Raw genomic sequence first — 24,724 nt, forward strand, 5'->3', positions numbered from 1 at the left:
CCACACAGCTGGGCCAGACAGAACACATGTCCAATTCAGTCTTTATTGACTGTTTCAACTTGGGGCCACCAGTGTGAACAGGTGGAAGGTCAGGGGGTGGGGTGCCTTTTATGCATATTAAAGACCCCAGATCAACCCCCTCTCGGGAGAATAAATCCAGTTACAGAACTTACATGGCAGTTAGGAGAGGTGGAGGAAAGGGCACAGTATCTACAGAGATTGAAAGGGACGCTGGAGGAGGTTCTTCAGCAACAGGGCACAATAGTGCTGAAGAGGGAATGGGGACAGGGTCAGCCACTGATCTGGACCCCCTCGTCAGCCAGAGGATAGATCTCAATGGCCTCCACCAGGGGCAGTGCCTCCACTGCAGTCTCCATGACAGCCAGGCCGACAGCAGCTTCTGCCTCGGCCAGCTGCTGCCGCACGGCCGCCTGGTGCTGCTGCTGGTGGGTCTTGCGGTGCTTCCATAGGTTGGAGAAGGAGCGGTAGCTCTTGCCACAGTCAGGGCAGGAGTAGGGCCGCTCACCCGTATGAATGCGGCGATGTTCCGCCAAGCGCATGGAGATGGCAAAGGCCTTGCCACATACTTCACAGGCGAAGGGTCGCTCGCCTGTGTGCAGGCGCCGGTGGTCCTTCAGATGGGTGCTCTGACGGAAGGCCTTGCCACAGTCCGGACACGGGTATGGCCGCTCACCTGTATGGATGCGCCGGTGCACTTGCAACGACGTCTCTGTGCTGAACAGCTTCTTACACTCACTACACTCCAGGCCCCGGCGTCGGGCAGGGGCTGCAGGAGCTGCCGTGGCTGTGCTCCCCAGGGCAGTTGGGGAGGCAACAGGTGTGCGAGCAGCCCGGGGGGCCCGTGGGGTTGGGGGCTCCTTAGCTAGGACCTCTCCAGGCCCAGCAGCCGCATGGGCCGCCTCGTGCGCCTGCAACCGAGCAGCCGAGCCCACTTTCTTGCCACAGGTGCCACACTCAAAGCGCCGTGGGGCCTGCGCCGCTGCAGCGGCACAGCGGTGCTCACGGAGCCGCAGGGAGGAAGGGAAGGCAGCCCCGCAGGACAGGCAGCGGTGCGGCTGGCGCCCGGCGTGGACCACAAGCTGGTGCACCTCCAGCAGCCGGCGCAGCAAGAAGGAGCGGGGGCACTCACGACACTTGTAGGGGTACTCGCCCGTGTGGTGGTAGCGGTGCATGAGCAGGCGGTAGGGGCGGTGGAAACGCACACCGCACTCCTGGCAGCGGTAGGGGAAGTGCTGGGCATGTACCAGGCGATGCTGCCTCAACGTGGAGCTCTGCGTGAAGGCCTTGCCACAGTCCCCACACCGGTAGGGCCTTTCCCCCGTGTGCGTGAGCCGGTGGCGTGCCAGGTTAGCAGGTGAGTTGAAGGGTTTGGAGCAGTCTGGGCAGGGGAAGGGCCGTTCACCTGTGTGTGTACGCAGGTGATTCCGCACGTGAGACTTCTTCTTAAACATCTTGCCACAGATACCACACTTGTGGCGCCGTTCCAGCCGATGCACAAAACGCTGGTGCCGGGTCAGCTGCAAGGCCTTGCCAAATTCACGGCTGCACAGGAGGCAGCGGTAGGTGCCCGAAGCAGCCGGCCCTCCGGGGCCCTCTTCGGTCACAGGAGGCTCTGGTGCCTCTGGCTCTCCAGTCTCTGATGGGGCGGGCTCAGGGAAACCAATGACAGGCTCCTCTGGGGGGACTGGTGTTGTGGGCAAGGGGACGCCCCCTGCCCCGTGTGTACGCCGATGGTACAGGAACTTGGTGAGGTTGACGAAGGTCTTCCCGCAAGGACACGAGTGCAGGGGGTTCGGAGTGTGGGCTCGCCGGTGGGCCAGGAGGAGGGCCTCCGTGCCAAAGGCCAGGCCACAGTCCACGCACAGAAAGTGAGACTCACTGCTGTGGTCTCCGAGGTGCTGGTCCAGACTGGCAGGGCTGGGGAAGACACGACTGCAGAGAGGACACTTAAAGATGCCCTCCCGGTGACTCCGCAGATGCTGCTGGAGCTGGTGAGGTGAAAGAAAGAGCTGGTCACAAGCAGAGCAGAAGAGCTCCTGGGTGGCTGTCCCGCCTGGTTCTCCGCTGTTGTCCCTCCGGGCCTTGCGTCCCCGGCGGTCACGCCCGATGGCTTCACCGTTGCGCAACTCGTAACTATGGTCAGAGGACGGCAGGGGATCAGGCTGGGACCCAAGACCCTCTGTGGCTGACGGAGTCAGGGTCTCCTGCTGCAAGGCAGACTCCTCAGACTCAGGGCCAGGGCCAGGGAAGTGGGTGGCCTGGTGCTCCAGGAAGTCGGCTGGAAGCTGGAAGAGCTGGGAGCACTCAGAGCACTTGTAGAGCAGCAGCTCCACCTCAGTCACCACCTCAGTAGTAGTGGTGGTGGTGGCGGTGGCAGAAGGGACAGCAGCCCCTTCACCACCCTCTTCTGCCTTGCGGTAGGAGTGCTCCACAGCCACACGGGCCTGGCCTACGGGGGGCCCCAGGACAACTGGGGACCCCAGGACAACCGGGGCTGGAGGCTTGGTAGAAGCGCCCCGGAGGTGCGTCTGCCGGTGGTTCAGCCAGAGCTCCTGGCTGGCGAAGAGCGCCTTGCAATCCACACACTCATAGTGGATGGTGCTAGAGCTAAGTGCAGGTGCCTTGGGCGGCGGCTCCGCTGGCACGGCCTCTTGGGGAGCCATCATCTTCAGGTGCAGCTCCTGGTGCTCCAGGAGCTGGCTGGGGGACATGAGCAGCTGCCCACACTCCAGGCACTGGTACTGGCTCTCCTGCACTAGGGTCTGATAGAGGCCTGTGCCAGAGGCTGCCTCGGTGGCCACCGTGACTCCAGGGTCAGCCACGCCCACCAGCTCAAAGTGCTGCTGGGGCACATGGGAGTTCTGGTGCATGAGCACCTCCTCCAGGGACCCATACAGCTGGTTGCACTCAGAGCAGACATAGCGGTGTTCGATGTACAGGACTGTCTCCTCGGATTCTTCGGTCATGGCGGCAGCAAGGCCCTGGGCTGTGAAAAGAAGAGAGATGGGGACAAATAATAGCTAAACTGCTGTTTCCTCGGTCCTTCCCAGGGACAATTCTATCTCCTTAGCACTCCCCTCCCCCAGCCAAAACCTTAGATGCATTTTACCTTCTAAAGTCTCACTTCCATCTCTCATTCCCGCCCTACTCCCTAGCAATCCTTCCTCTCCGGAACACGCTACCAAGCACAGAACCTTCTCAGCAGTCCCTTCCTAGAATCTACCCAAGTCTCACGTCTGAAATCAATGCACATCAAACTCCACCCACCGGATTCTTGTAAACCTGTCCAACCCCTCATCTCCTCTGCCACTCAGCTGGCCCACAGCCACACACATGCCCCAGGAACCTGTGTCCTCTCCATTTGAGCCTCCTTCCACTGACTACCAACTTTTTTTTTTTTTTTTTTAAGATTTTATTTATTCATGAGACAGAGAGAGAGATAGAAAGGCAGAGACACCGGTAGAGGGAGAAGCAGGCTCCACGCAGGAAGCCTGACGCGGGACTAGATCCCAGGTCTCCAGGACCATGCCCTGGGCTGAAGGTGGCGCTAAACCACTGCGCCACTGGGGCTGCCCAACTGACTACCAACTTACTACCCCACTCCTGCTCTCAGGTGCCTGGGGAAGCCGTCACAGGCCCTAATTGCTGCCACGTCTCCCAGCCTTGCTCCTCCTCTGTTCCCTCCCATTGGCTCCTAACATCTTTTTACACCAGAGAACTCAAACTGCCCCAAGGCCCGGCACATGGCACAACTGCTCTCCTTCACATAAGCGCACAGTCTCTCCCTCCAGTGCCCAGATCCCTCACATCAAACTCTCCTTTCCCTCAACCATCTTGTCTCACATTGGCCTAATCCATCACACCTACACTTTTCCCTCCTTAACCACTTCCCCATGTGAGCCAGATGATCCCCCTCTTCAAAGTACTCAAACCTCTCTCCAAATCAAAGCCCTCTCCCACAGCCCTAACCCTGTATCCAGAACATCCAGCCCCACTTCCCAAAAACCTATTTCTTCACACCTATATTTTACCCGTGACCCTCTAAGTCATGTCTCAAGATACTCTTCACGGCAATCACTTCTTTTTTACATTGAGACCTCACCTACAATTCTAATACCCCCTAGAGTCCCCAGGTCCCCTCTTCACATATACAGCTACCCCAACCACTACAAGGGATGCCCACACCCTTCTTCATATCAACCTCGAGCCCTCTTCTTTACAACATGACCCACCCTAACCCATTTCAGGGATGCCCAGATACGGTCTTCTTATCAACGCAAACCCTTCCTTACAAACCCACGGGACCCTAACCCTTGCCAGGGACATCCAGACCCCAGTCCCTGTTATAAACCTAATCTTTTCTTCTTCTCAAAAAGACCCCTTCCCACCCTAGTCCATTCTAGCGATGCCCAGATCCCCTCTTCATATCAGCATAAACAGACCTCTCTTCTTTGCAGAGACCCAACCCACTCTAACCCATTCCAGGGATGCTCAGACCCCCTCTTTATAACAACTTAGTTTCTTTCTTTTGCAAAAACATCCCAGCATGTACTGTAACCATAACCCAATCGAGGGAGATCCAGACTACTCTTCACAAAGGCTTAAACTTTCACACACACACACCCCTCCCACTGCCAGAATCCCCTTTAGGAATACCTATCTTCTTGATATGCTGAACCCCTTCACCCCCCAGCCCAGACAGAGGATAGCGAGACTCCTCTCACCAGCTTATCACCTGGGGATACCCAGACCCCCAACTTCTTGTCAACCTAACAGCTCATTCTCATTCTGGCAGTGCCAAGACCCCTCTGCCACTTGGCACGCGGATCTCTCACCACCCTAACCTTTTCCAGGGATACCCAATTCCCACTCTTCACCTTGACCTAATTCCCTGTACTTTTCAAAAACATCACCTCTACCCAACCTATCCTAGGGACACCCAGACACCCTTTTTACATAACTTAACCCTTTGCACAGGGGCTCCTCTCAACCCCAACCCCATTCCAACAGTACCCACCTCCCAACTCCTCTTCACATGAACGTAACCCCGTTCTTCACACTCGGACCTCTCCCTCGGCTCCAAATCCCAACCCCCCCTCCCCACCCAGGGATATTTATTTGCTAAAATATTCATTTTCACACACCAAGCCCCTCTCACTGATCTAATACCCTCCAGGCATAACTGTTTTCTTTCTGTTAACTTATCTCTTTTTTCACGCCCTAAGCCCCTCCCGGGACACCCAAGCCCCCTCTAACCGTCCACCCCGCTTCGGTCCCGGACGGCCCTACCGCTAGGCCCTGGCTCGATACCCACCCCCCGCCCCGCGGGCCTCGGAGCCTCTCCCGGGGGGCAGCTCTGACGCCTCCCTCTCCACCGAGGTCCCTGTCCCTCCCGGCCCCCGGCCCGAGCCCCGCCCCCCCTCACTCAGCCCAGCACACGACTCTAGCTCCCCTTCCCCACCCGCCGCCCCGGCCCGGCCCCCGCCCCGCCGCCCGCGCGCCCCGGGGGCCGTTGGTGCCGCTCCGCCCTCCCCGCCGGGCGCGCGCCCCCTCCGGGCCTCAGTGCGCAGGCGGGGTGGCGTGGAGAGGCCGGGAGCGGCGGAAGGGGGGAGCCGGGCCGCGCCGGCCCGCGGTGCCCCCGCGGCACTCACTCGCCTCCGCCGTCTCGCACCCCCCGGGCCCGGGCCCGGGCCGCCGCTCCCCTCGCGCGGCCACCCTAGCGCTGCGCCCTCTCTAGCTCCCGCCGTCGCCTCTCGTCTGCTCCGCAGCCTCGCTCTCGCCCCCAATCGCCCTCAGCAACGCCCCGCCTACCTTCCCCCTCGGCCGCTCCGCGATCGGCCGAACGCACCCAATCAGCGTCCGTCTGGCTCCGGCCGTTCGACCAATCGACGCTCACGTCTGTGAGCCTTGGGCCAATAGGATGGAGCGTTGGGATCCCCGCGGTGCCCAACCAATCCTCCAGCGAAGTCCCCTCGCCGGCCGGCCCCGGGCTGATAGTGTCCGCCCCTTTAAGCCCCCTGGAGGATGCTCCTCCCCCAGCTCCCCGTCGACTCCGCCTGGCGCCTGAAGGAGGGACGGCAGCGCGGTGACGTCAGGCGGCGGAGCGAGGCTGCGGGCGCCATCTTGGGGACGCCGGGCTGGAGTCGCGTCGGGGTCGGACGGGGGGGAGGGGGAAGTTGGAGAAACTGAGGCACAGGACACTCAGAGGGGTGAGGGCGGGGCAACTGTGGCGCAGCAGCCCCCCCCCCCCGGGGCGAAGGGAGAAAGTGAGGCGCCCGTCAGCCCAGCGGGGAGGGAGACTGCGGCACCAAGCACATGGAGGGAATAAAAAGGGAAACTGAGGCTCCAGACTCCTTTCATGGAAAAGAGGAAGGGGAGGTCGACCGAGGGACTCTTGAGAGAGGGGGAAGGAGAAATGTCAAAGGAGAAGCAAGGAGCGAGGGGATCCGAGGCAACGAGGAAAACCCGAAGAGGGGAGGAAATGGGATTCCATTCATTTTCAGCCAAGGACAGTTTCACTGGAAGAAACGGAGAGGGTGGGGGTGGGGGAGTGCGTAGAAGACCTGAGGGGCAGCTAGGGTGAGCACCTGCAGAAAGTGACCCTGTGGCGCGGCCCCGGTGGCTCAGCGGTTTAGCGCCACCTTCCACCTTCGCAGCCTTCGGCGCAGGGCGTGATCCTGGAGACTCGGGATCGAGTTCAACGTCGGGCTCCCTGCCTGTGCTCATCGCCCCTCCCCCCCCATGATTAAATAAAATTTAAAATTTTCTTTAAAAAAGAAAGTGACGCTGTAGCAGATGGACTCTGCTTCCTTCCTTCCAAGGTGCCTTCCTTCTAGGCTGACCCAGGGCAACTGGGAAGGTGGAGCTTCTGTGTGTCCAGGGGCCGTTGCTGCTCATCTTCCTTTCTGGCCCCAGGGCGTTGGCAGAGCATTGCTACGTTTTCAGAGCTACTCTCCAAACCCAAGGACTGGGGGTGGGGAGTGGGGGTGCAAGAGATTCACTGTTCTAACTAGTACCCCCCCACACACCACCATTTCTCAAATGAGTAAACTGGGTCTCAGAGGAGTTTGTTTTTTTTACCTTCCTGAGGCTCAAAGTGACCAAGGAGCCCCAAATACAGAGTAGAAACTAGGTCTGACTCTTTGGTCATCACCTTAGCCGTGTCCTTCAATTGGTTTCTAACTGGATACCCTAACTTCCCACTACATTAAAGTCCCTAACAGCAAGCCAGTGTAATTAAACCAGGCCATCTGGATTGGAATCCTGACCCTGCCACTTCTTCTTCTTCTTCTTCTTTTTTTTTTTTTAAGATTTTTATTTATTCATGAGAGACCCAGAGAGAGAGGTAGAGACACAGCAGGGAGCCCCACCTGGGGCTGGATCCCGCGTCTCCAGGAACAGGCCCTGGGCTGAAGGTGGCGCTAAACCGCTGAGCCAACCGGCCTCCCCACTGACCCTGCCACTTCTGTCTTGTTGGACAAGTCCACTCCCCTGTGCCTCAGTTTCCTCATCTGTGAAATGAGGATAATAGCCCCTGTGCCATGGTGGTGAGGCATAGAGTAAATGCTATGTAGGAATTTTTATTAGGACCTCAAGGAGCTCAGTAACAATAGCTCCTGTATCCTCAGCCTGTTATGATGTGCCAAGTACTGTGCTTAGTGCTTTCTATGCTTTATCAGGTTGATCATCTCAACAACCCTAGGAGGGAGGAATTACTGTTCTCACTTTACTAAGAGACTGGGGCCCAGAGGAGTTAAGCTGCTTGCCTATCTTTAGGAGGAGATGGAGCCAGGGTTCCAACCCAGGGGTTGACTGTGTTGGTCTGTGCCTTTGGCCCCCAGGCTCTCCTGCCTGGCCAGGTGGATGTCCTGTCCTGCATGGTGTGTTGAATGGATGAATGCAAGAAGTAAAGAAAAGAAGTTGATGGGAATGTGTGAGCTCTGAAGCTGGTGATCTGGGTTTGCCATCAGGGTGAAATCACCTGGGCAGGAGCCAGAACCCAGAAGTTGGACTCAGCCTTTGATAGGCTCCATGCACTTGGGTAGGTTCTCACTCCGCTGAAGCCTCCTTTTCCACCTGAAAATGCAAGGGTCCAGCTCAACATGTCAGGTCCCTTTCTGCTCAGACCTTTTGCTTGGACTTCCCAGGTCCTCTAGCTAGGTTCCTTCTCTTCTGATGGCACAGGAGAAAGCTGAGGCCTGGGTCAGTTTTTATAGAGGGGTGGCATGGGACTAGATTTCGGGATAGGTTTATTTTAGAGAGGATAGGCGTTCTTTGCTGGGGTCCCTGCATAAGCAAAAGCCTAGAGGCCAGTGAGAGTCTAGGCTTTCAGCTTTCCTGGAGCTGAGGGTGGGCGTTGGGGGACCACAGGTGTTGTCTATGTAGGGGGAGGAGGTGTGTGCAAAGTTGGTGGTCCTTCAGGGTCCAATGTATGTGTCAGGCTTATGTCAGGGATGCTCCATATGGGACAAGGGCTTCCTATGCCAGGCTGGTGTAGGGGTTGCCATGTGCTGTGTGTGTGTGTGTGTGTGTGTGTGTGTGTGTGTGAAAGGCATATGGTCACGTGTGCGGGGGGCTGCACGTGAGTGTGTCAGTGTCTCCTCCCCATCACGAGCATTGGGGGTGGTGGTGAGTCACGGGCTCAGCCTTCAGCGCCAACTGTCATGTTCCTTCCCCCCAAATTTCACCCCCCACCCAGCCGTGCACCACCCACCCCCACTCCAAGATCTGTGTCACTGCTTCTGTCTTCCATCCCCCTGTCCTGCTCGTTCCTCTGAGAGGCTGCAGTGGGCTCCCTAGGAGGGAGTCTCCCACTTGTGCTGGCTCTGCTCTCCATCTCCCTGCCCTTTCCCACTACCTCTCTGCTCAGGTGGTGGCCCGAGAAGGAGGGCCTCTTCACCCCACCCACTCATGTCTGTGGGGCCCAAGGATGTCTCAATGCATTATAGACAATTCCCATTCTCCCCACCCATCCCTTCCCCTCCACAGGGACTATTTCTACTTCTGGGGGCTTCTCGGTTATCTCCAGGGGCTGGCTTCTCCTGCCTTAGCCCTCTTATGTCCACACATCCTTGTTTTCATGGGTTCCTGATATCTGTCTTCCCCCAACCCCATTTCTGTGACTTTCTCCCACTTTGTGTGGCCTGCCTCCCTGTCTCTGTGATACGTGTCCTTGTCCCCATGGACCACTCCCCAGGTCCTGGAGTGCTTTCTGTTCCCATGGGCCTCTTTCCATCTTCATGGGAGCTTCTCTGTGTCCACCGGCTGCCCTGGTCTCTGAGGTCCTTTGCTGTCTCTGGTCTGCTCCCATGTTTCCATGGGCTTTCCCCTCTTTTCTCTGGGCTTTTTCCTGTCCTTGTCCTTGTGGGGTTTGTGGACCTTGGCCCACCTCTGTGAGTTTTGATGGCCAGCTTGCTATTCCTCTGCATTTTTCCTCATCTCTGTAGCCCTCTCCCCCCAGCTCCATGGCCTTCTCCTCAGGTCTCCCAGCCTCTCATCTCCGTGGGCTCCTGGGCAGGGCGGTGGCATGGTGGTGGAGGGGGTGGCCCGGGGGTGGGCCCTCTGTCCAATGCAGCGCCTTCCCCCCTCATCAGCATTCTCCTCGCGGGCCCCCCAGCCCCGACCAATACGGGCTCCCCCTCCCCCTGACTCCCCTCCCTCCTCTTTCTCCGCCTGCTGCCCTCCCTTCCTCCCGCCCGCCCTCCTCCCTGCCTCCCTCCCTCCCTCCCTCCCTCCCTCATCTCTCCCCCCCCCCCGCCCCCCCGCGCTCCAGGACCCAGCGCGGGCGGCGGGCGGGCAGGCAGGCGGCGGCCTCGGAGGGGAGAAGGAGAGGTGGCGGCGGCGGCGGCGGCGGAGGTGGTGGTGGTGGTGGTGGTGGTGTTGGCGGCAGTGGCGGTGGCGGCGGTGGCGGTGGCGGTGGCGGCGGTGGCCAGCAGCAGGGAGGCAGGCCCAGCTGGGGACCCAGAGCCGCGGCTGCGCCTCGCAGGGGACCAGGAGTCCGTGGCCAGGCCCTCCCACCGGGGCCCTGCACCGGGCGCCCCCGGGACACCCCACCCTCCTCCGCCTTCCTCTTCCACCTGCTCCTCTCTCCATCCTTCCCTCCCTCCTCCTCTCCCTCCTCCCCGTCTCTCCACCTCGCCTGCCCCCCTCTCGGCTCTCCGGGTCTCCCAGCACCCCATCCTCCCCAGCCCCTCCACCCCTTGGCTTCTCCCCGCCCCTAGCATGCTTTTCCCGTGGGGGCTGAGGGCTTGAGGACTCCAGGCCCTTGCCTCATCCAGGGCAGGGCCAAGGCTCCAGGGGGGAGGGGGGAAGGGGTGGCCCCCTCCCCCCAATCCAGCCCTCCCCTCCCCCATTCCTCCTGATGGCCGGCTTCCTGGTCTCCAGCCAGTCCTCGCCCCCTGTGGCCCCCCCAGGCCGGCCCGGCTAGGGGAGGGGGCGGGGGCCCTTTCCTGGGCCGGCTTCCCCCTCCCCCGGCTTTGCCTGTGTCCCCCACCCTTCCGTTTTCACCTTCCTCTCCTCCTTTCCTCCCTCCTTCCCCTCCATTTGCTCCTTCCCCCTCTCCTCTCTCCCCTTCTCTCCTCCATTTTCTCCTTTCCCCTTCCTCCCTGCCCCGGCCCGCCCTCTCCGCTTCCACCTGTCCTTCCTCCTTGCTCCTGGGGAGCCCCCGTTTTGGACTAGTTGGGGGCCACTGTCGGCGGCGGGGGAGGGGGCCCTGTGGACTGCCCTCTCCCCCCGCCCCGGCCACACCACCACCCAGCGCCAGAGCATCTCCCGCTGTCTTTCTCGGGCCTCGAGGGAGCCCAGCCCTCCGTCCCACCAGGATCCGTGAGTGTCTGCGGGGCGGGGGTTGGGCTGGGGCCAGCCTGGGTCCTGGAAGGCTGGGCTCGCGGGCGCCTGGTGGGGCTCCCACGTCCCCCTGCCCCTCCTCGAGTAGGGGCCTGCCTCGTGCCCCCCATCTCCCAACCTCCGTTCCCCTCACCCTTCTTCTGGGTGCACAGCTCCTCCTCACCCCCAGCCCCCAGCCCCGGGGGTCCTGAGGGGCTGCCTGGCTCTTACTTGTGGGCTCACTCCTCGTCCGGGACTCCCGGCCAGTCTCCGCCCCTGCTTTCTCCAGCCGCGGTCCCACGGTGACTGGCTCTGCTCTCTCTCTCTCTCTCTCTCTCTCAATCTCTCTCTCTCTCTCTCTCTCTCTTTCCACCTCTCTTCTTTCCTCGGAGGCTCATCCTTTCCACCTGCCACAAGCCCATCCCCATCCCATCCCCTCTGTCTCCTGGAAATGTCTTTCCGTTTTACAGTCTCCATTCCCTGTGTCTCTTGGGCCTCTCTCTGGCTCTGTCCAACTTCTCTCTTGTTTGCCTTTAGCCTAACTCTTTCTTAGTGTGTCTCTGTTGATGTCTCTCTCTCTCTCTCTCAAACCTCCCCTGCCTCTTGTCTGGCTCTTTCAGCGGTGCCCACACCGCCAGGTCTGGCTCTCTATCCACTTCTCTCCGTCCACTCTTGGCTCTGCCTCTGCCCCTGCACCTGGAGGCCGTCTTCCTGCTCACTTTTCCGCTTTCCTACCCCAGATCCACTCCTCTCTCCTTATTTGCAGCCACTCTGTGGTCCACTTTGCCTTTTCCTTGGTGGTCTCACCTCCTGCCCCATCCTCTGCTCATTTCTGCATCCTGGGCTGGCCTGTCGGTCCTTATCCGGTCCCATGCCTTGGGGCTTGTGGGCTCCAGAATTGACCACCGTCCTCAAGACCCTCCTGGGGGGAGGCAGAGGCACCTCTGTGTGGACTTGTCCCCTTTACCTGGGCACTTGCCCCGTCCCTGCCTCTGCCCTTCCAGGTTGCTCCATCTTCTTCCCTGCCACATTTCCCTCTTGGGCCCTTGCTCCCCCTCTCCTAGTTTGTGCCTGTTCCACCTGCCCCTTCGTCTTCTCTAGATCTGCTGTGTGGCTCTGACATTCATTGTCTCTGTCTCTTTCCAGCTAGCCTTCCTCTTCTCAGAGTTTTGCAGTTTTCCTACTTGCACCTGTGGTCATTTTTTTTTTTTTTTTTTTTGCCCTCTTCCGCACCCCATTTGTCTCACGGATGTCCCCTTCCTACCTTGGCCATGTCTCTTGCTTGCCCGCTTATCTGTCTCCCTCCCCTGGCAGGCCCCCTCACTAGGCTCCTTCTGCCCTGTTGCCTGCTGTGCTTCCACCTTTACTTGGCTTTGCCTAAGGGTCTGGGCCTGTGGGGCCCAGGCCCGCCTGATTATCTGCCTCTGCCACCTCATGCTGCCTGTCTTGTCTCTGTTTCTTTTGGTGCCTCACTTCTAGGCGAGGAGTGTGTGTGTGTGTGTGTCCTTCTCTCTCATTTAGCCCCAGTTACTTCTTTTTGGGCTGTCTTTCTGTCTGTGCCTTCCGGTATGTCTTTGTTCATTTGCTGTCCCCAACCCTGGTCCTGCACTTTCTGCTCCCACCTGTGTCTGCCACCTGTGGGACCCTGCCCTTCTGGCCCCTGTCTCTCCCTTGGGCTTCCTCATTCTCCAGTCTCTGCTCCCCGGCTTGTCCCCAGAAACTCCTGGTGTCTCAGGATGACCCACCCCTTCACTCCTGCCTCTCTCTGAGCCCCACCCTCCACAGCCCTCCCCGGAGAGTTCTCCTTCCTGGTCTCTAACTTGCCTGCTCCTCTACCCTTGAAGCTTTCCACTTTAGACCCAAATGACCATCTGTAAACCCCAGCCAGTCCATGTTGCCCTCCCTCCCCAACGGTGCCTTTCATAGAGGCCTGAGAGAGGGACCTGCTGCAAGTTCAGGTTGCGAGTTGGGGCAGAGCAGGTTTTTGAGAGGGTCTCCTGCTGCCCTGGTCTAGGTTTTCCTGGCCACAAGGATGGCCCAAAGCTTTGCATTGTGCCTCTGCTCTCCCCTGGGAGGTTTCATTCTGCTTTCTCACTAGCTCAAGCTCCCTTTCTATGGGGATCAGGTGGGGTACAGGGAGACCCTCAGGCTCACCTCACAGCAACTTTCTCCCCTGGAAACCCAATGTCCCCTCCATTGGGGCATGGCTCTTGGCCAGGTGAAGCTGTGCATCTAGCCAAACTCATTCCTTCCCTAGGTGTGGGGGATGCCCCACAGAAGGCTAGGGTACTTGGAGGACTCTAACTTCCTAGGGATGGAGCTGTTCTGGAGAGCAGAGATGCATTGTCTTCCCCCCTACTTTTCGGCTTCCTAGAGCAGAGTGGGGGGCTGCAGTGTGGCACCTCTTTGGCAGATAGCTCACTCCCTGCCTTACTCAGTCTTCCTTTCCAGCTGTCTCTGGTGGCATCTCAAGTGGGATTGTGTCCTCTCTCCTTTCTGTCTTCCTGTTCCATTCTGTGTCTCTTGTGCCTTAATTTCTCTCTCTGCCGCCTGCCCTACACTCTTCTCCCCACCCTGCCCTTTCTCTACTCCCATGGCTCCCTGCCTGCTGCCTCTTCCCTTTTCCTTACCTCCCAGAAACTCCTCTGTCCTCTCCATCTCTATTCCCCCTGCTTCCTGTCTTCTTATCTTCTTGTTCCCTTGTATTTCTGCCTGTTTTTCTTTTTCTCCTTTTCCAAATTTCTTTGTATTTTCTCTGCCTCAACCTCTCTTTCTATTTCTGTCTCTGTTTCTCCCTTCTCTCTCTCTTTACTTTTTTTTTTTTTTAGCCCCTTGGCTGCCTCAAGTCCATCCATCTGTCTCTGTGTGTGTCTCTGACTCTCTCCATCATTCCCTCTCTCTCCAAGTTTCCTTAACTCCCAGATACTCTCTCCTCCAGACCCCGGATGTCCAGGCCTCTTTCCCCGGGGGATTGTGGGAACCAGGGACGTCAGGAAAGTGGCAAGTGAGGCCTGGGATGGGGTTGCCTAGCAACCACCGCATCCTCTCCAGCCAGTTTCTGTTGCCTAGGAACGGTGGCCTGCCCAGAGACAGGGGCGGGACTGGGTGGGGGGTGGCACTTCCTGGTTTCCTATTGGAGTGGGGATGGTCCCTGGAATTTGCTCTTACCTGAGATCCCTTCTGTTTTGGTAGCTGTGACTGTCCTCCTGCAGTGCCTGTCCCCACTCAGTGCTGGGGGGGTCCTTCTTGGTGGTGCTTCTCAGAACTCGAGCTTCCTTTGCAGCAATGCCCGTGGTACTGTCAGCTTCTGACAAGGACAGGGCCCTTCAGACCTCACCCACAATGTCCCGGGGTCTATGGTCACTACCTCGTCTAGCAGTCCTCCAAAGGGTTCTGAGGCACCCCCATCAGCAATCTCCTTGTGGGCGGGGGGGCTCCCTGCAGGTGGCGAGTGGGGGCCGCGGCAGCTGCGTCCCCATGAGGAGGGGAGGAAGATGCCGGCTGAGCTGCTGCTGCTGCTGATTGTTGCCTTCGCCAGCCCCAGCCGCCAGGTGCTCTCGTCACTGCGCATGGGTGAGGCCCCTCAGCCCCTGCCCTGCCTCCACAGAGACCCTCCCAAGCATGCCAGTCCCCAAGGACCCGGGAATCTGGGCTTTGGGTCTCAGCTTCCCTCGGCAACAAGGAACAGCACCTCCAGCTCCTTTTTCCTCCTGGACTTCCAGCTCTAAGCTTAGATCCGGGAGCCTGGACCCCTGTCAGCATCCCCACCCCCGCCTCAGAGCCCAGGAGTCTAGGACCCCAGCCTTTTCTTTCTTAGCACCCAAGTCCCCAATCCCTGTGTCCCCTCAGCTGCGATCCTGGATGACCAGACAGTGTGTGGCCGTGGTGAACGTCTGGCCCTGGCTCTGGCCCGGGAGCAGATCAACGGGATCATTGAAGTCCCAGCCAAGGCCCGGGTGGAAGTAGACATCTTCGAGCTTCAGCGGGACAGCCAGTACGAGACCACGGACACCAGTGAGCAGGGCCACAGGGGGTGTGGGATGAGGCGGGGCAGGCTGGTAGCCCTCAGTCTGTTCCTCAGCTTCCAGCCTCCCTCAGCTTGCTTTGTTTCTTTCTAGTTTCACCTGCTCCTTCCTTTGTGTCTGCTCTACCTTTTCCTTCCCAGAGATGGTGCTGCTGAGCGTGGGGAGGTGGGGAGAGCACCAGCCCCAGCCCCGCCCTATAGGAGCTGAGGGCCTCATTTGAAAGATAAGCTCATAGCTGGCCAGGGATACAGCCCTCAGAGCTGAGTAATGAGGGACCTGGGCAGTGAGACCAGGGGGCTTCAGGGGCAAGGACAGTGACGGCACTTTGGAGCAGGCTAAACTAAAGTTCTGAGCTCTGAAAGGCGAGCAGGATATAGAAAGAGTGGCATTGCTCAAAGTATGCTCCGTAGAACATCAGTAGCCACGGAGTAGGAGTGCATAAGTATTTGTTGGATCCTGACAGATTGAGTGAATGTTAATACGTGTCTCTTGAACAGACTTTCTGGGTTTGTACACCTTCAGGAGATGCTGCCTTCAGTGTGTTTTAGACTGGTTGATTTCTTTCTTTCTTTCTTTCTTTCTTTCTTTCTTTCTTTCTTTCTTTCTGACTGGTTGATTTCTTACAGGCCTTATCAGAGCCTTTGTTGTATTTATGTATGTTTCAAGTCAGGGAGAGGAAGAATGGGGTACAATGTTGCTTATACTTTTCTGATTGGTGCACAAACTGGGAGAAGCTGGGATGGGGGATGAGAAGGCAGATGGTGTTCCAGGCATATGCCTTTAGTCTGGAGCTGGAGCAGAGGAAGTGGGTATATGGAGCCAGGGGACAGGGTCTAGGGTTGCACCTGTCCTGATTACCTGGACTCAGGACATGTTTGGAGGAATTGTGAGAGATTTTTGGGCTGAAGTGCAATGGAGCCATGAGAGATGAGGCTGGGCAGATGGGCGGAACAGTTCAAGGAGGCCTACAGTGGCGGGCTGAAAGCTGCGGGCCTCACCAAGAGGCGGAGGGGAGCCATTGATGGGTTTAGGCCAGGGAGCTGGGCTTCTGGGGGTAAATTTGGAGGCTAGATTTGGATGATAAGTGAGGAGGCTGTTGCATGCCTGAGTTGAGAGCCCTAATGTAGGGCAGGGGAGGAGGGAGTCAAAGAGAAGGGGACAGATGTGAGAAAATTTGAGGACAGAAAAGAGAAAGGACTTGGTGACTAATTTGCCTATTGAGAGAAGGATTGAAGGCAAGGATCGTTTCTGAGCATTTGGTCTGTACAAATGGAGCCTTTACCCAATGTGGAAGGCACAGAAGAATCAAGTTTAGAGGAAGGTAAGGCATTTAGGTGGCTGTGGCAGGAGCCCCACTTGGGCTGTCCTTAAGGGAAAAAGAACTTAGCAGCTCATGACAGCAGAAGGCCTAGGGCTGACTAACTTCAGGCATGGCAAATGATGTCCCAAGAATCTCTGTCTTCATCTGTGGTCCCTGACCTCCTCTAAGTTGGCTTCATTTTCAGGAATACTCTCCCTAAAATCCCGGCCCCAATAGCTCAAAGCTTACATTTTACCAGGATAGCAAACCTAGTAATAATTAGAGCAAAAACCTGGGGAAGGCTCTTGATGGCCTGGTTTGAGCCCGTCCTCATCTATGCACCAGTCACTGTGGCCAGGGCAGTGTGGTTCTGTGATACTGGCCTGAGTGCCAGCCACTCTTGGGAAACTTATAGTTCCCTGAGGAGAAGTTAGGGTTTTGCCATGAGAATAAGCATTGAGCAGGCAAAAACAAGGGTTTCTACCTCCCAGTGTTGAGATGTACACATGTTTAAGAGGAAAGAAATCAGAAAAAAGAGGGACTCCTGGGTGGCTCAGTGGTTGAGCATCTGCCTTTGGCTCAGGTCGTGATCCCAGGGTTCTGGGATCAAGTCCCACATTGGGCTCACTGCAGGGAGCCTGCTTCTCCCTCTGCCTATGTCTCTGGCTGTGTCTCTGTGTCTCTCATGAATAAATAAATAAAATATTAAGACAAAAAAAGAAGAAGAAAGAGGAGCAGATGAATGTAAGAGAAGAGCTGTTTGGGATGTGGGGCCTAGAGGGGCCCTGGGCTGTGGGTCTGGGGTGGAAGGGCCATGGGATGTACCCGAGGCTGTAGCTGGTTAGAAGGGAGGAGTGAGGCAGGCTGAGCACCTAGGCACTAGTTTTGGCTCCAGAAGACCCGTGGGCTTTCCTCTTTGTCCTTCCTTTGTTTCTCTCTTGGTCTGACACATCCCTCTTCCCATTTCTCCCCACCTCTCTCTGTCTTGTCCAATGCAGTGGATGGGGTTGGAGATTGGGCCTCTGGCTCTGGGGTGGCCAGGGGAGATCTGGCAGCTCCAAGCATCAGGTGCACTCCTGGGCCAGGTGGGTACGGAGAGGAGGCCCCCTGACTGCCATCTGTCTCTTCCCACCCCTTGCAGTGTGTCAGATCCTGCCTAAAGGGGTCGTGTCTGTCCTGGGGCCCTCCTCCAGCCCTGCGTCTGCCTCCACCGTGAGCCATATCTGTGGGGAGAAGGAGGTGAGTAGAGTGTGGGGTGGGGTGGGGGTGGGTCCCTGGGAGGTGAGGCTGGGGAGGAGGCAATGGGGTAGAAGCAAAGGCTCCTTCTCTGTCCAGATCCCCCACATCAAGGTGGGTCCCGAGGAGACACCCCGCCTGCAGTACCTGCGCTTCGCGTCCGTCAGCCTGTACCCCAGTAACGAGGACGTCAGCCTGGCGGTCTCCCGAATCCTCAAGTCCTTCAACTACCCCTCGGCCAGCCTCATCTGCGCCAAGGCCGAGTGTGAGGGAGAACTGGATGTTTTGTTTCTATTCCCCTAAATTCCCCTGCCCAAGAGATCTAGTCTCCCACACAGCACAAGCTTCCCCAGTCCTCACCCCCTTTCCCTTTAGGAACCCAGACTTCCTCACCTACCTAAAGAGATCATTTGGTCAACAGGTAGTGACTGGCACCTGTGTGCAAGGTGCCTGCTAGGCCTGGCGGTTTCACACTAGGTGTGGCCCCTGATTTCACTCCAGGACCTGTGGGGGACACAGTAGCAGAGCAGTTGTGATGTGCAGTGATCCATGCTCTGTCAGTGGGCATGTGGGGTACTGTCAGAGGACATAGAAGGGAATCCCACCTGGATCCAGAAAACTCAGAGCCTGTGTCCCCAAGAAAGGGGCTTCTGAGCTGGACCTGAAGGTTGGGGATGAATTGGAGTCAGGGAAAGGTGGATGTGTGGCAGGGCAGAGGCTGAGGGCCCAGGGGAGCAAGGCCTCTTTGAGAGGCTCAAGGATGCCCCCAGCCAGCCCACTGCCAGAGTGTGGAAGCAATGAAGCAGCACATGCAGGACGTACAATCAGGCAGGGGGCCTGTGTCAGCCTGAATGTGGTGGTGGCCCTGGAAGTTTCCCACGTAGGGTGGGGCAGGGAACGTGGCCGGGTGTGCGTCGCAGGAAGTGCTCTGGCTGCAGCCCAGAGAACCAACTGAAGAGTGCCATAGGGTGTGGCTGGAGACCAGCACCAGGCAGGGAGGAGTGATGCTACTTAAATCTTAGGTGGTGACTGAGGGCTGGAGTGGCCAGGAGGGGTTTGCAGAGAGTCGCCAGGGAAGGGAGAGGGTGCCAACACAGATGGTGCCTGGTTCTGCCCAAGAATGGGGGGGAACAGTTTGGTCAGGGTGTCTTTGAGACCATCAAGTAGAAATATCCAGTAAGTTGGTGGGTTTGTGGGTGTGCAGCTGGTGAGAGAGGGGGAACCACACTCCGTAACATCCAGGAGAAATTTGTCTTCTAAAAGATATTTACTGAACACCTGCCATGGCCCAGACATTGCTCTCCGTATAGGGGAGAGAGCCACGGGCATGCGGGAGCCAGGCTAGGACCCCCACCCCACCCTTATCAGGCCTGCTTTCTAATGGGGCAAACAGAAGAGGGTAGCAGGGACTGGGGGTGCTGGAGGAAGGGGTGCACCTCAAAATGAGATGGCGACCACTTCTTCAAGGAGGTGACATTTGGGTAGAGACCTGAAGGTGGTGAGGGAGGGAATGTGCGGGGGTCTGGGAGAAGAGGGAACAGCTAGCACAAAGGCCACAGGACAGGAGTGGGGCCTTGGTGTGTGCGATACAGTGAGGTCAGGAGGACAGCCAGGGGATGTGCAGGACCTGGAGACCGTGAGTACTTGGGCCTTTACTCTGAATGAGCCAGAAGCCCAGAGGAGGTTTGGGCCAGAGGAAGCACCATCTGCTTGACATGCTTGTGGCTGCTGTGAAGCTAACAGACTTGGGGACAGGTGTGGCTGTCGGTCGTAACGGGTGAGGGAAGGCAGTGGTTTAGGTCAGTTTGGTGATAGGGTCGTGTTGCAGTGGGTATAGGTCAGAGACAAAGCGAGGACGCCAGGCTGCTGTCAGGATTTCGGCCTGAGCCCCCAGCACGCTGGTGGTGGCTTGGGCAACAGGAGTGGAGTGTGGCTTGCACGAGTGAACTGTGAAATCCCTGTCACACGACCCAGTGGGTCGAAAGGTGGCAGGAGACAGTTGCGTGGAGGTTCAGCACAGGGTCCTGGGGCCCAATTCCCCAAGAGAGCCACCTGAACCCTGGGCAGTGTGGCCCTCATCTTCTCCCAGGCTCCCCTGTGCTGGGCACTTGCCGTGGACTCTGACCTGGGCCCTCCTGCTCCCCCAGGCCTGTTGCGGTTGGAGGAGCTCGTGCGTGGCTTCCTTATCTCCAAGGAGACATTGTCAGTGAGGATGCTGGACGACAGCCGAGACCCCACGCCACTGCTCAAGGAGATCCGCGACGACAAGGTGTCCACCATCATCATTGACGCCAACGCGTCCATCTCTCACCTCATCCTCCGTAAGGTGGGTCCCCTGGTCTCTGCTTCCCTACAGGGTCGGGGCAGAAATGTGGGGTGAAGGAGCAAGTCACCTAGTGCCCGCGGTGTCTCAGTGGTCACATGGGGTGTGGAGATCCTCTTCCTACTACAGATGATTAGCATGCAGTTTGTCTCAGCTCGGACGCTTCCTGGTTGCACCCCTGGTCAGGCCCTGGACGGTCCCCTCTCCTCTCTGTGAATGTTCCTGCGTGCTGGGTCCCTGCAAGGCTTAGTGAGTGAATGGTGGCATAGCGCTTGGGATGGGTCCTGGCCCAGAGGAGATACAGGTGCAGTGGGAGCTCCCTGTGATCTTCACTGAGTGCCTGTCCTGCTGCCTGGAGGCACTTGAATTTGGCTTCCACCCACCCTGCAGGACAAGCGTGATAATCATTTTGTGGCTGAAGGAGTCAGGGTTCCAGGGAGAAATGGGTTGGCTCAAGGGCACCCAGGCGAGGTAGTGCCAGGACCTTCCCCCATGGGCCTGCCACGTGCCCTCCAGCAGTGATCCATATTCATTAATCATTCATTGTTTCGCTGCTCTTAATTCATTCTCATAATCTAATCTGTATTATTTATTTTTCTCCAGCTTTTTTTTTTTTTTAATTAAAACCATATGTCACTGCTGATCATAGCAAACAGGAAGAAGTGTGGATGAATCTATAGGGCCTTTGAGGAAGGAAAGCTTAGAGAAAAGGTTTTGGGCTTGGGAGGGAGGCAGGCCTGGGGCCCTGTGAGCCTAATGACCAGTGGTGACTTTCCTCTTAAGTCCGCTTCTGTGCCAGGGAGTAGGCCGTGACCCTCACAATGACAGCTCCTGCCACTCAGTCAGTGCAGGCTGGTGCTGTTTACTGTTCTATGACATAGTGGGGACAGGTTTCTGTACCCTTGGTGGGGAGAGAGCTTCTAGTTTTATTCTCCTCGAGGACTGTGGAGAAGGGTGTGCTCCAAATGTGAATTTTGAGATTCCAGTTGAAGTGCTGCAAAGTGTTTTTAAATATTGCAGGGTTGTTGTTTTTTGTTTTTTTGTTTTGTTTTGTTTTGTATCTGGCCCGTGACCAGGCTAGGCCCCACACAGTAGCCGCCCAAACTTGGCTCAGGGGCAGTGCGGGGAGAAGGTTAGGGTTCAAGGTTTGCCCTGTTTCTAAGTGGCCTGCCCTGTTTCTAAGCATCCCTCTGCCTGCCTGTCTCCAGGAGGCAGCCTTGCAAGTGCGCTACAGAGGGGTGCAGCCATCTGAGGGGGCCATTCTCTCCTCCACCGACACCGTCATCCCCGCTAGGGCACCAGTTCACACAACATGATCTTGGGGACTGAGGTCTTCCTCTGCCCCCATGCGTCTCCTTCTCCCTGTCTCTGGGTGTCTCTTACTGCGTTTCCCACGGGTGTCTTCACTAGGCCTGTCTCTAAATCTCTCTTCCTCTCTCGGCGTCTCCTCGGCCCTGCCTGTGGGTCTCCATCTCTCCCGCCACCTCTGTGCTGCCCCGTGTTCTCCAGGCCTCAGAGCTGGGAATGACCTCAGCGTTTTACAAGTACATCCTCACCACCATGGTGCGTACCCCACCCAGCCCCTCCAGCCCCCACTCTACTTGGTGTCTGTCCCATATGGGGCCTGGACCCAGGCCTCACTTCTTCTTCTTGGTCCCAGGACTTCCCCATCCTGCACCTGGATGGGATCGTGGAGGACACCTCCAACATTCTGGGTTTCTCCATGTTCAACACCTCACATCCCTTCTACCCCGAGTTTGTGCGTAGCCTCAACATGTCCTGGAGGGAGAACTGTGAAGCCAGCACCTACCCGGGTCCTGCGGTGAGCACTTGCCCTCCTCCTGGGCACACAGACACTTCTGGGGCCCCCTTCAAACGTGGGTCAGATGGTGTTCAGAACCCTCTGGTGCCCCCACACGCTTCCCGAGTCTATGCTTTGAGGCCTCACAGGGTGGCCCTGAGATAAGTCTGACTTGTTTCCTCCTCTCTACCTCCCCTGCTACCCCAGACACACTGGCCTCCTCCATCTGCCTCTATGGCCCCAGTACACATGCACCCCAGGGCCTTTGCCCTCACTTCTCCCACTCCTTCACACATACTTCCCCAGAGAACTAGTGACTCACTGCCTCATTGCCAAATTATTGTTCCAATGTTCCCTTGGTTATAAGACCTTCCTTGGTCCCCCATCTTAAAAATGAGAAACTCCCTACTATTTAGCCCCTTCCTCTACTGAATTTTTCTCCACAGCACCTGTCTCTGCATATTCAATCACCACGTAAGTTGCTCTATGTTTTGCTTAGGTGTTAGGTACAGATGTTTAGACCGTCAGTTCCACAAGAGCAGGGGTTTCTTTCTGTTTTGTATACCATTGTATCCCTAGTGCCTAAAATCAGCCTGGCTCAGGGTAGGTGTCCAATGATATATGTTGAATAAAGGCAAACATACAAAAGATGCATACTTATGTGTATTTGTTCACAGACTTATGACTATTTGTTCATAGTCATATGCCAAGACACCGAGGCACTCTTCCTACAGAGAAACACATGCATGCATGGAGCCACGCAATCGGGCGTTACAGACAAACGTAGGCAGAGGCGCATTTGTGTGCACCCCTGCACCTTTCTCCACAGCACAGATGTTCATTCAGGCCCTCACTTCAGTCCAGCGAAGACCCACTCTTACAAACACATGTGCACAGACACATGTCCCCAGCCACAGAGCAATGCCTGATGTGTATCAAGCCTTCACTGTGTACTGGGCAGTTTTTTTGTTTTTGTTTTTGTTTTTGTACTGGGCAGTTTTGAGCTCATACGTGGATTATCTTGTTTGATCCCCACACTAGAACATGGAGGCAGAGAGTCCAATTGTCCCCATTTTACAGGGAAGGAAACTGAGGTTCAGACAGGGGTGGGGACTTGGCCCTCTATAGGAAATAGGAGATCCAGACCTCTGGCTCAGAGCTGCCTGCTGCCTAGGCCTACGCTTACAACCATTATGCTCGCCTGCCTTCTAGATGCCACACCCACCCTGTGTGTAGACACATAGGCACATTTGTCCAGCCTACGTACATGTGTCCCCACACACGATCAGGCTGTGGCCCTCTTCTCATGCCCACAGCAGCCACGTAGACACAGATGCTGGGGCTCGCCCTCAGGTCCACGAGAATGTCCCTTGGAGGTGACCCAGCTGGCCGTCCAGGCAAACCCTCTCTGACGTGCCCTTCCCCAAATACACAGGCGCCTCATGATTCAGGAGGAGCTACTCCCACAGAGGCATGGGCAGCACGTACATTTTCCCCACTGCCATCTGATTCCCTGAGAGAGGCACCCAGAGACCGGTCCTTCCTGCCCACCCGCTTGTTTTCATGTTCCTGGAGAGGCAGGGATTGTCTGAGGGCTTTAGGGTAGCATCATGGGGGCTTGGGGTCCCCTTGGCTAAGCTGCCTCTTCCCCTGTCCTGCCCCACCTCTGTCTCCCCCTCCCGTCCCCCTGCAGCTGTCGGCGGCCCTGATGTTTGACGCCGTGCATGTGGTGGTGAGCGCCGTCCGGGAGCTGAACCGCAGCCAAGAGATCGGCGTGAAGCCGCTGGCCTGTACGTCGGCCAACATTTGGCCCCACGGGACCAGCCTCATGAACTACCTGCGCATGGTGAGCTGGGGGCGGGGAGGGCCGAGGGGGCAGGGCCGTCTGTCTCAGGCTGGGACACTCACCGTGTCCACCCTGTGGCCCCTCTGCCCTCTCCCCCGCTGCCAACACCACCTGCCTCCTGCTTTCTCTGGGCCTCTCCCTCCTCCTTTCCATGGTCTCTCCCCTCCTGGCTTTCTCTCTGCCTGTCTGTGCTGCCCTCTCCCTGCTTCTTTATTCCATCTCCCTTCTGCTGGGGCGTCGTCTTTCTCTTTTAACTGTGGTTCTTCCTGGTCCCTCTCCCTCTCTTGTTTGTCTTTTCCTTCTCTGTCTCCTCCCCTCTGGGGCTCTCCTGCCTGTATCTCTGGGCCCCTGCCACCCCTCCCTCTGCCCGCCTCCCACCCTGCTAGGTAGAGTATGACGGGCTGACTGGGAGGGTCGAGTTCAACAGCAAAGGACAGAGGACCAACTACACCCTGCGCATCCTAGAGAAGTCTCGGCAGGGCCACCGTGAGGTGAGCAGGTCCAGGGAAACTGCAGAGTCGTGATGGGGTGGGGGCAGGCCCAGAGGGCTGAGGCGTCTTTAGGCCAGGGCCTGTGCTGATGGCACCTTCTTTGCCCCAGATCGGGGTATGGTACTCTAACCGGACCCTGGCCATGAATGCCACCACCCTGGACATCAACCTGTCGCAGACCCTGGCCAACAAGACACTGGTGGTCACGACCATTCTGGTGAGTGGCCCTTGGGGGAGGGGGTTGGGTAGTAGGTGGAGGGGCCTTTCCTGAGCAGTGCCCCAGCCCGGTCCTAGTGAGGAGAGGATGCCTCTGCTCACACAGCTCACAGACCTGAAGGGAATGTGACCCATGTGCCCGGCAACTCCTGACTGTGGCCAAGGAGTCACCAGCCTAATCACCACTGGAAGAGGGGAGGGCACAGGCTCTGCCAACCTGCTGTCACATAGCAGACACAGACATGACTGACGTCACAGGGATCCCATGGGGCCACACAGGCAGGGCACCTCCCACACTGTCTGGTCCAGGGTCGGCACCTGTAAATCATGGTTGGCCGAGCAGTCATTTTGCCACACTTGCTAGTTGAGTGTGTTGGCGTGTGACAACTCCATATACATCTTAAAGCTGTGGAAAATGGGCCTCTGAGAGGTGAGGCATCTTGCCCCAGGTCTCACACCAAGGACATGGTAGAGCCAGAGTGGAAGTCGTGCCCCAGAGGCTCCAGAGCCTGAGCCGTGGCCGCTGTGCCCTGCATTTGTGGTCCTTTCATACTTGACACCAGCCAGGGAAATGATCCTGTAGCCCCTGTGTGGGCTGTTCCTGAGTTGAGCAGATCAGAGACCCAGGGGCCTTTGTGGGT

The 24,724-nt window shown here is 57.5% G+C and overlaps 2 protein-coding genes across 11 annotated transcripts in view; one reads left to right on the plus strand and one right to left on the minus strand.

The window, feature by feature from the left end:
• Window positions 1-24: 24 nt before the first annotated feature.
• On the minus strand, window positions 25-11,199 carry ZNF574 (zinc finger protein 574). Of its 7 annotated transcripts, none has more exons than XM_025424831.3 (2): window positions 11,077-11,199; window positions 25-3,007 (listed from the first exon to the last, which is right to left on the minus strand). In XM_025424831.3, exon 2 carries the CDS (start codon window positions 2,985-2,987, stop codon window positions 291-293), a length of 2,697 nt encoding a protein of 898 aa, XP_025280616.1. In that variant the 5' UTR covers window positions 2,988-3,007; window positions 11,077-11,199; the 3' UTR covers window positions 25-290. The 7 variants fall into 7 exon arrangements, with proteins under 7 accessions (XP_025280616.1, XP_035568464.1, XP_025280613.1 ...); XM_035712571.2 differs by lacking the exon at window positions 11,077-11,199 and adding an exon at window positions 5,833-5,956; XM_025424828.3 differs by lacking the exon at window positions 11,077-11,199 and adding an exon at window positions 5,673-5,821.
• GRIK5 (glutamate ionotropic receptor kainate type subunit 5) overlaps window positions 9,939-24,724 on the plus strand; it is a 52,098-nt gene continuing 37,312 nt past the window's right edge. Inside the window, exons 1-11 of one of the 4 annotated variants that reach the window (XM_025424823.3) lie at window positions 9,939-10,845; window positions 14,290-14,418; window positions 14,695-14,859; window positions 17,312-17,409; window positions 17,506-17,671; window positions 19,554-19,732; window positions 21,239-21,292; window positions 21,390-21,551; window positions 23,224-23,376; window positions 23,763-23,867; window positions 23,977-24,084. In XM_025424823.3, the coding sequence (XP_025280608.1) occupies window positions 14,340-14,418; window positions 14,695-14,859; window positions 17,312-17,409; window positions 17,506-17,671; window positions 19,554-19,732; window positions 21,239-21,292; window positions 21,390-21,551; window positions 23,224-23,376; window positions 23,763-23,867; window positions 23,977-24,084 (1,269 nt within the window). In that variant the 5' untranslated portion in view covers window positions 9,939-10,845; window positions 14,290-14,339. Of the gene's footprint in view, window positions 10,846-14,289; window positions 14,419-14,694; window positions 14,860-17,311; window positions 17,410-17,505; window positions 17,672-19,553; window positions 19,733-21,238; window positions 21,293-21,389; window positions 21,552-23,223; window positions 23,377-23,762; window positions 23,868-23,976; window positions 24,085-24,724 lie in introns of those variants that run through there. The other 3 variants (XM_025424822.3, XM_049094620.1, XM_049094622.1) reach the window with 3 other exon arrangements.

This window comes from Canis lupus, chromosome 1 (genome assembly GCF_003254725.2).
Source record: "Canis lupus dingo isolate Sandy chromosome 1, ASM325472v2, whole genome shotgun sequence".
Classification (NCBI taxonomy): domain Eukaryota; kingdom Metazoa; phylum Chordata; class Mammalia; order Carnivora; family Canidae; genus Canis; species Canis lupus.

Coding starts and splice junctions, on each gene's coding strand:
- ZNF574 (XM_025424826.3), bottom strand. CDS start 3,158: ATGAGAGATGGAAGTGAGACTTTAGAAG. Junction 3,008..3,130: donor TGGAAGTGAGACTTTAGAAG/GTAAAATGCATC, acceptor TTCTTTTCACAG/CCCAGGGCCTTGCTGCCGCC.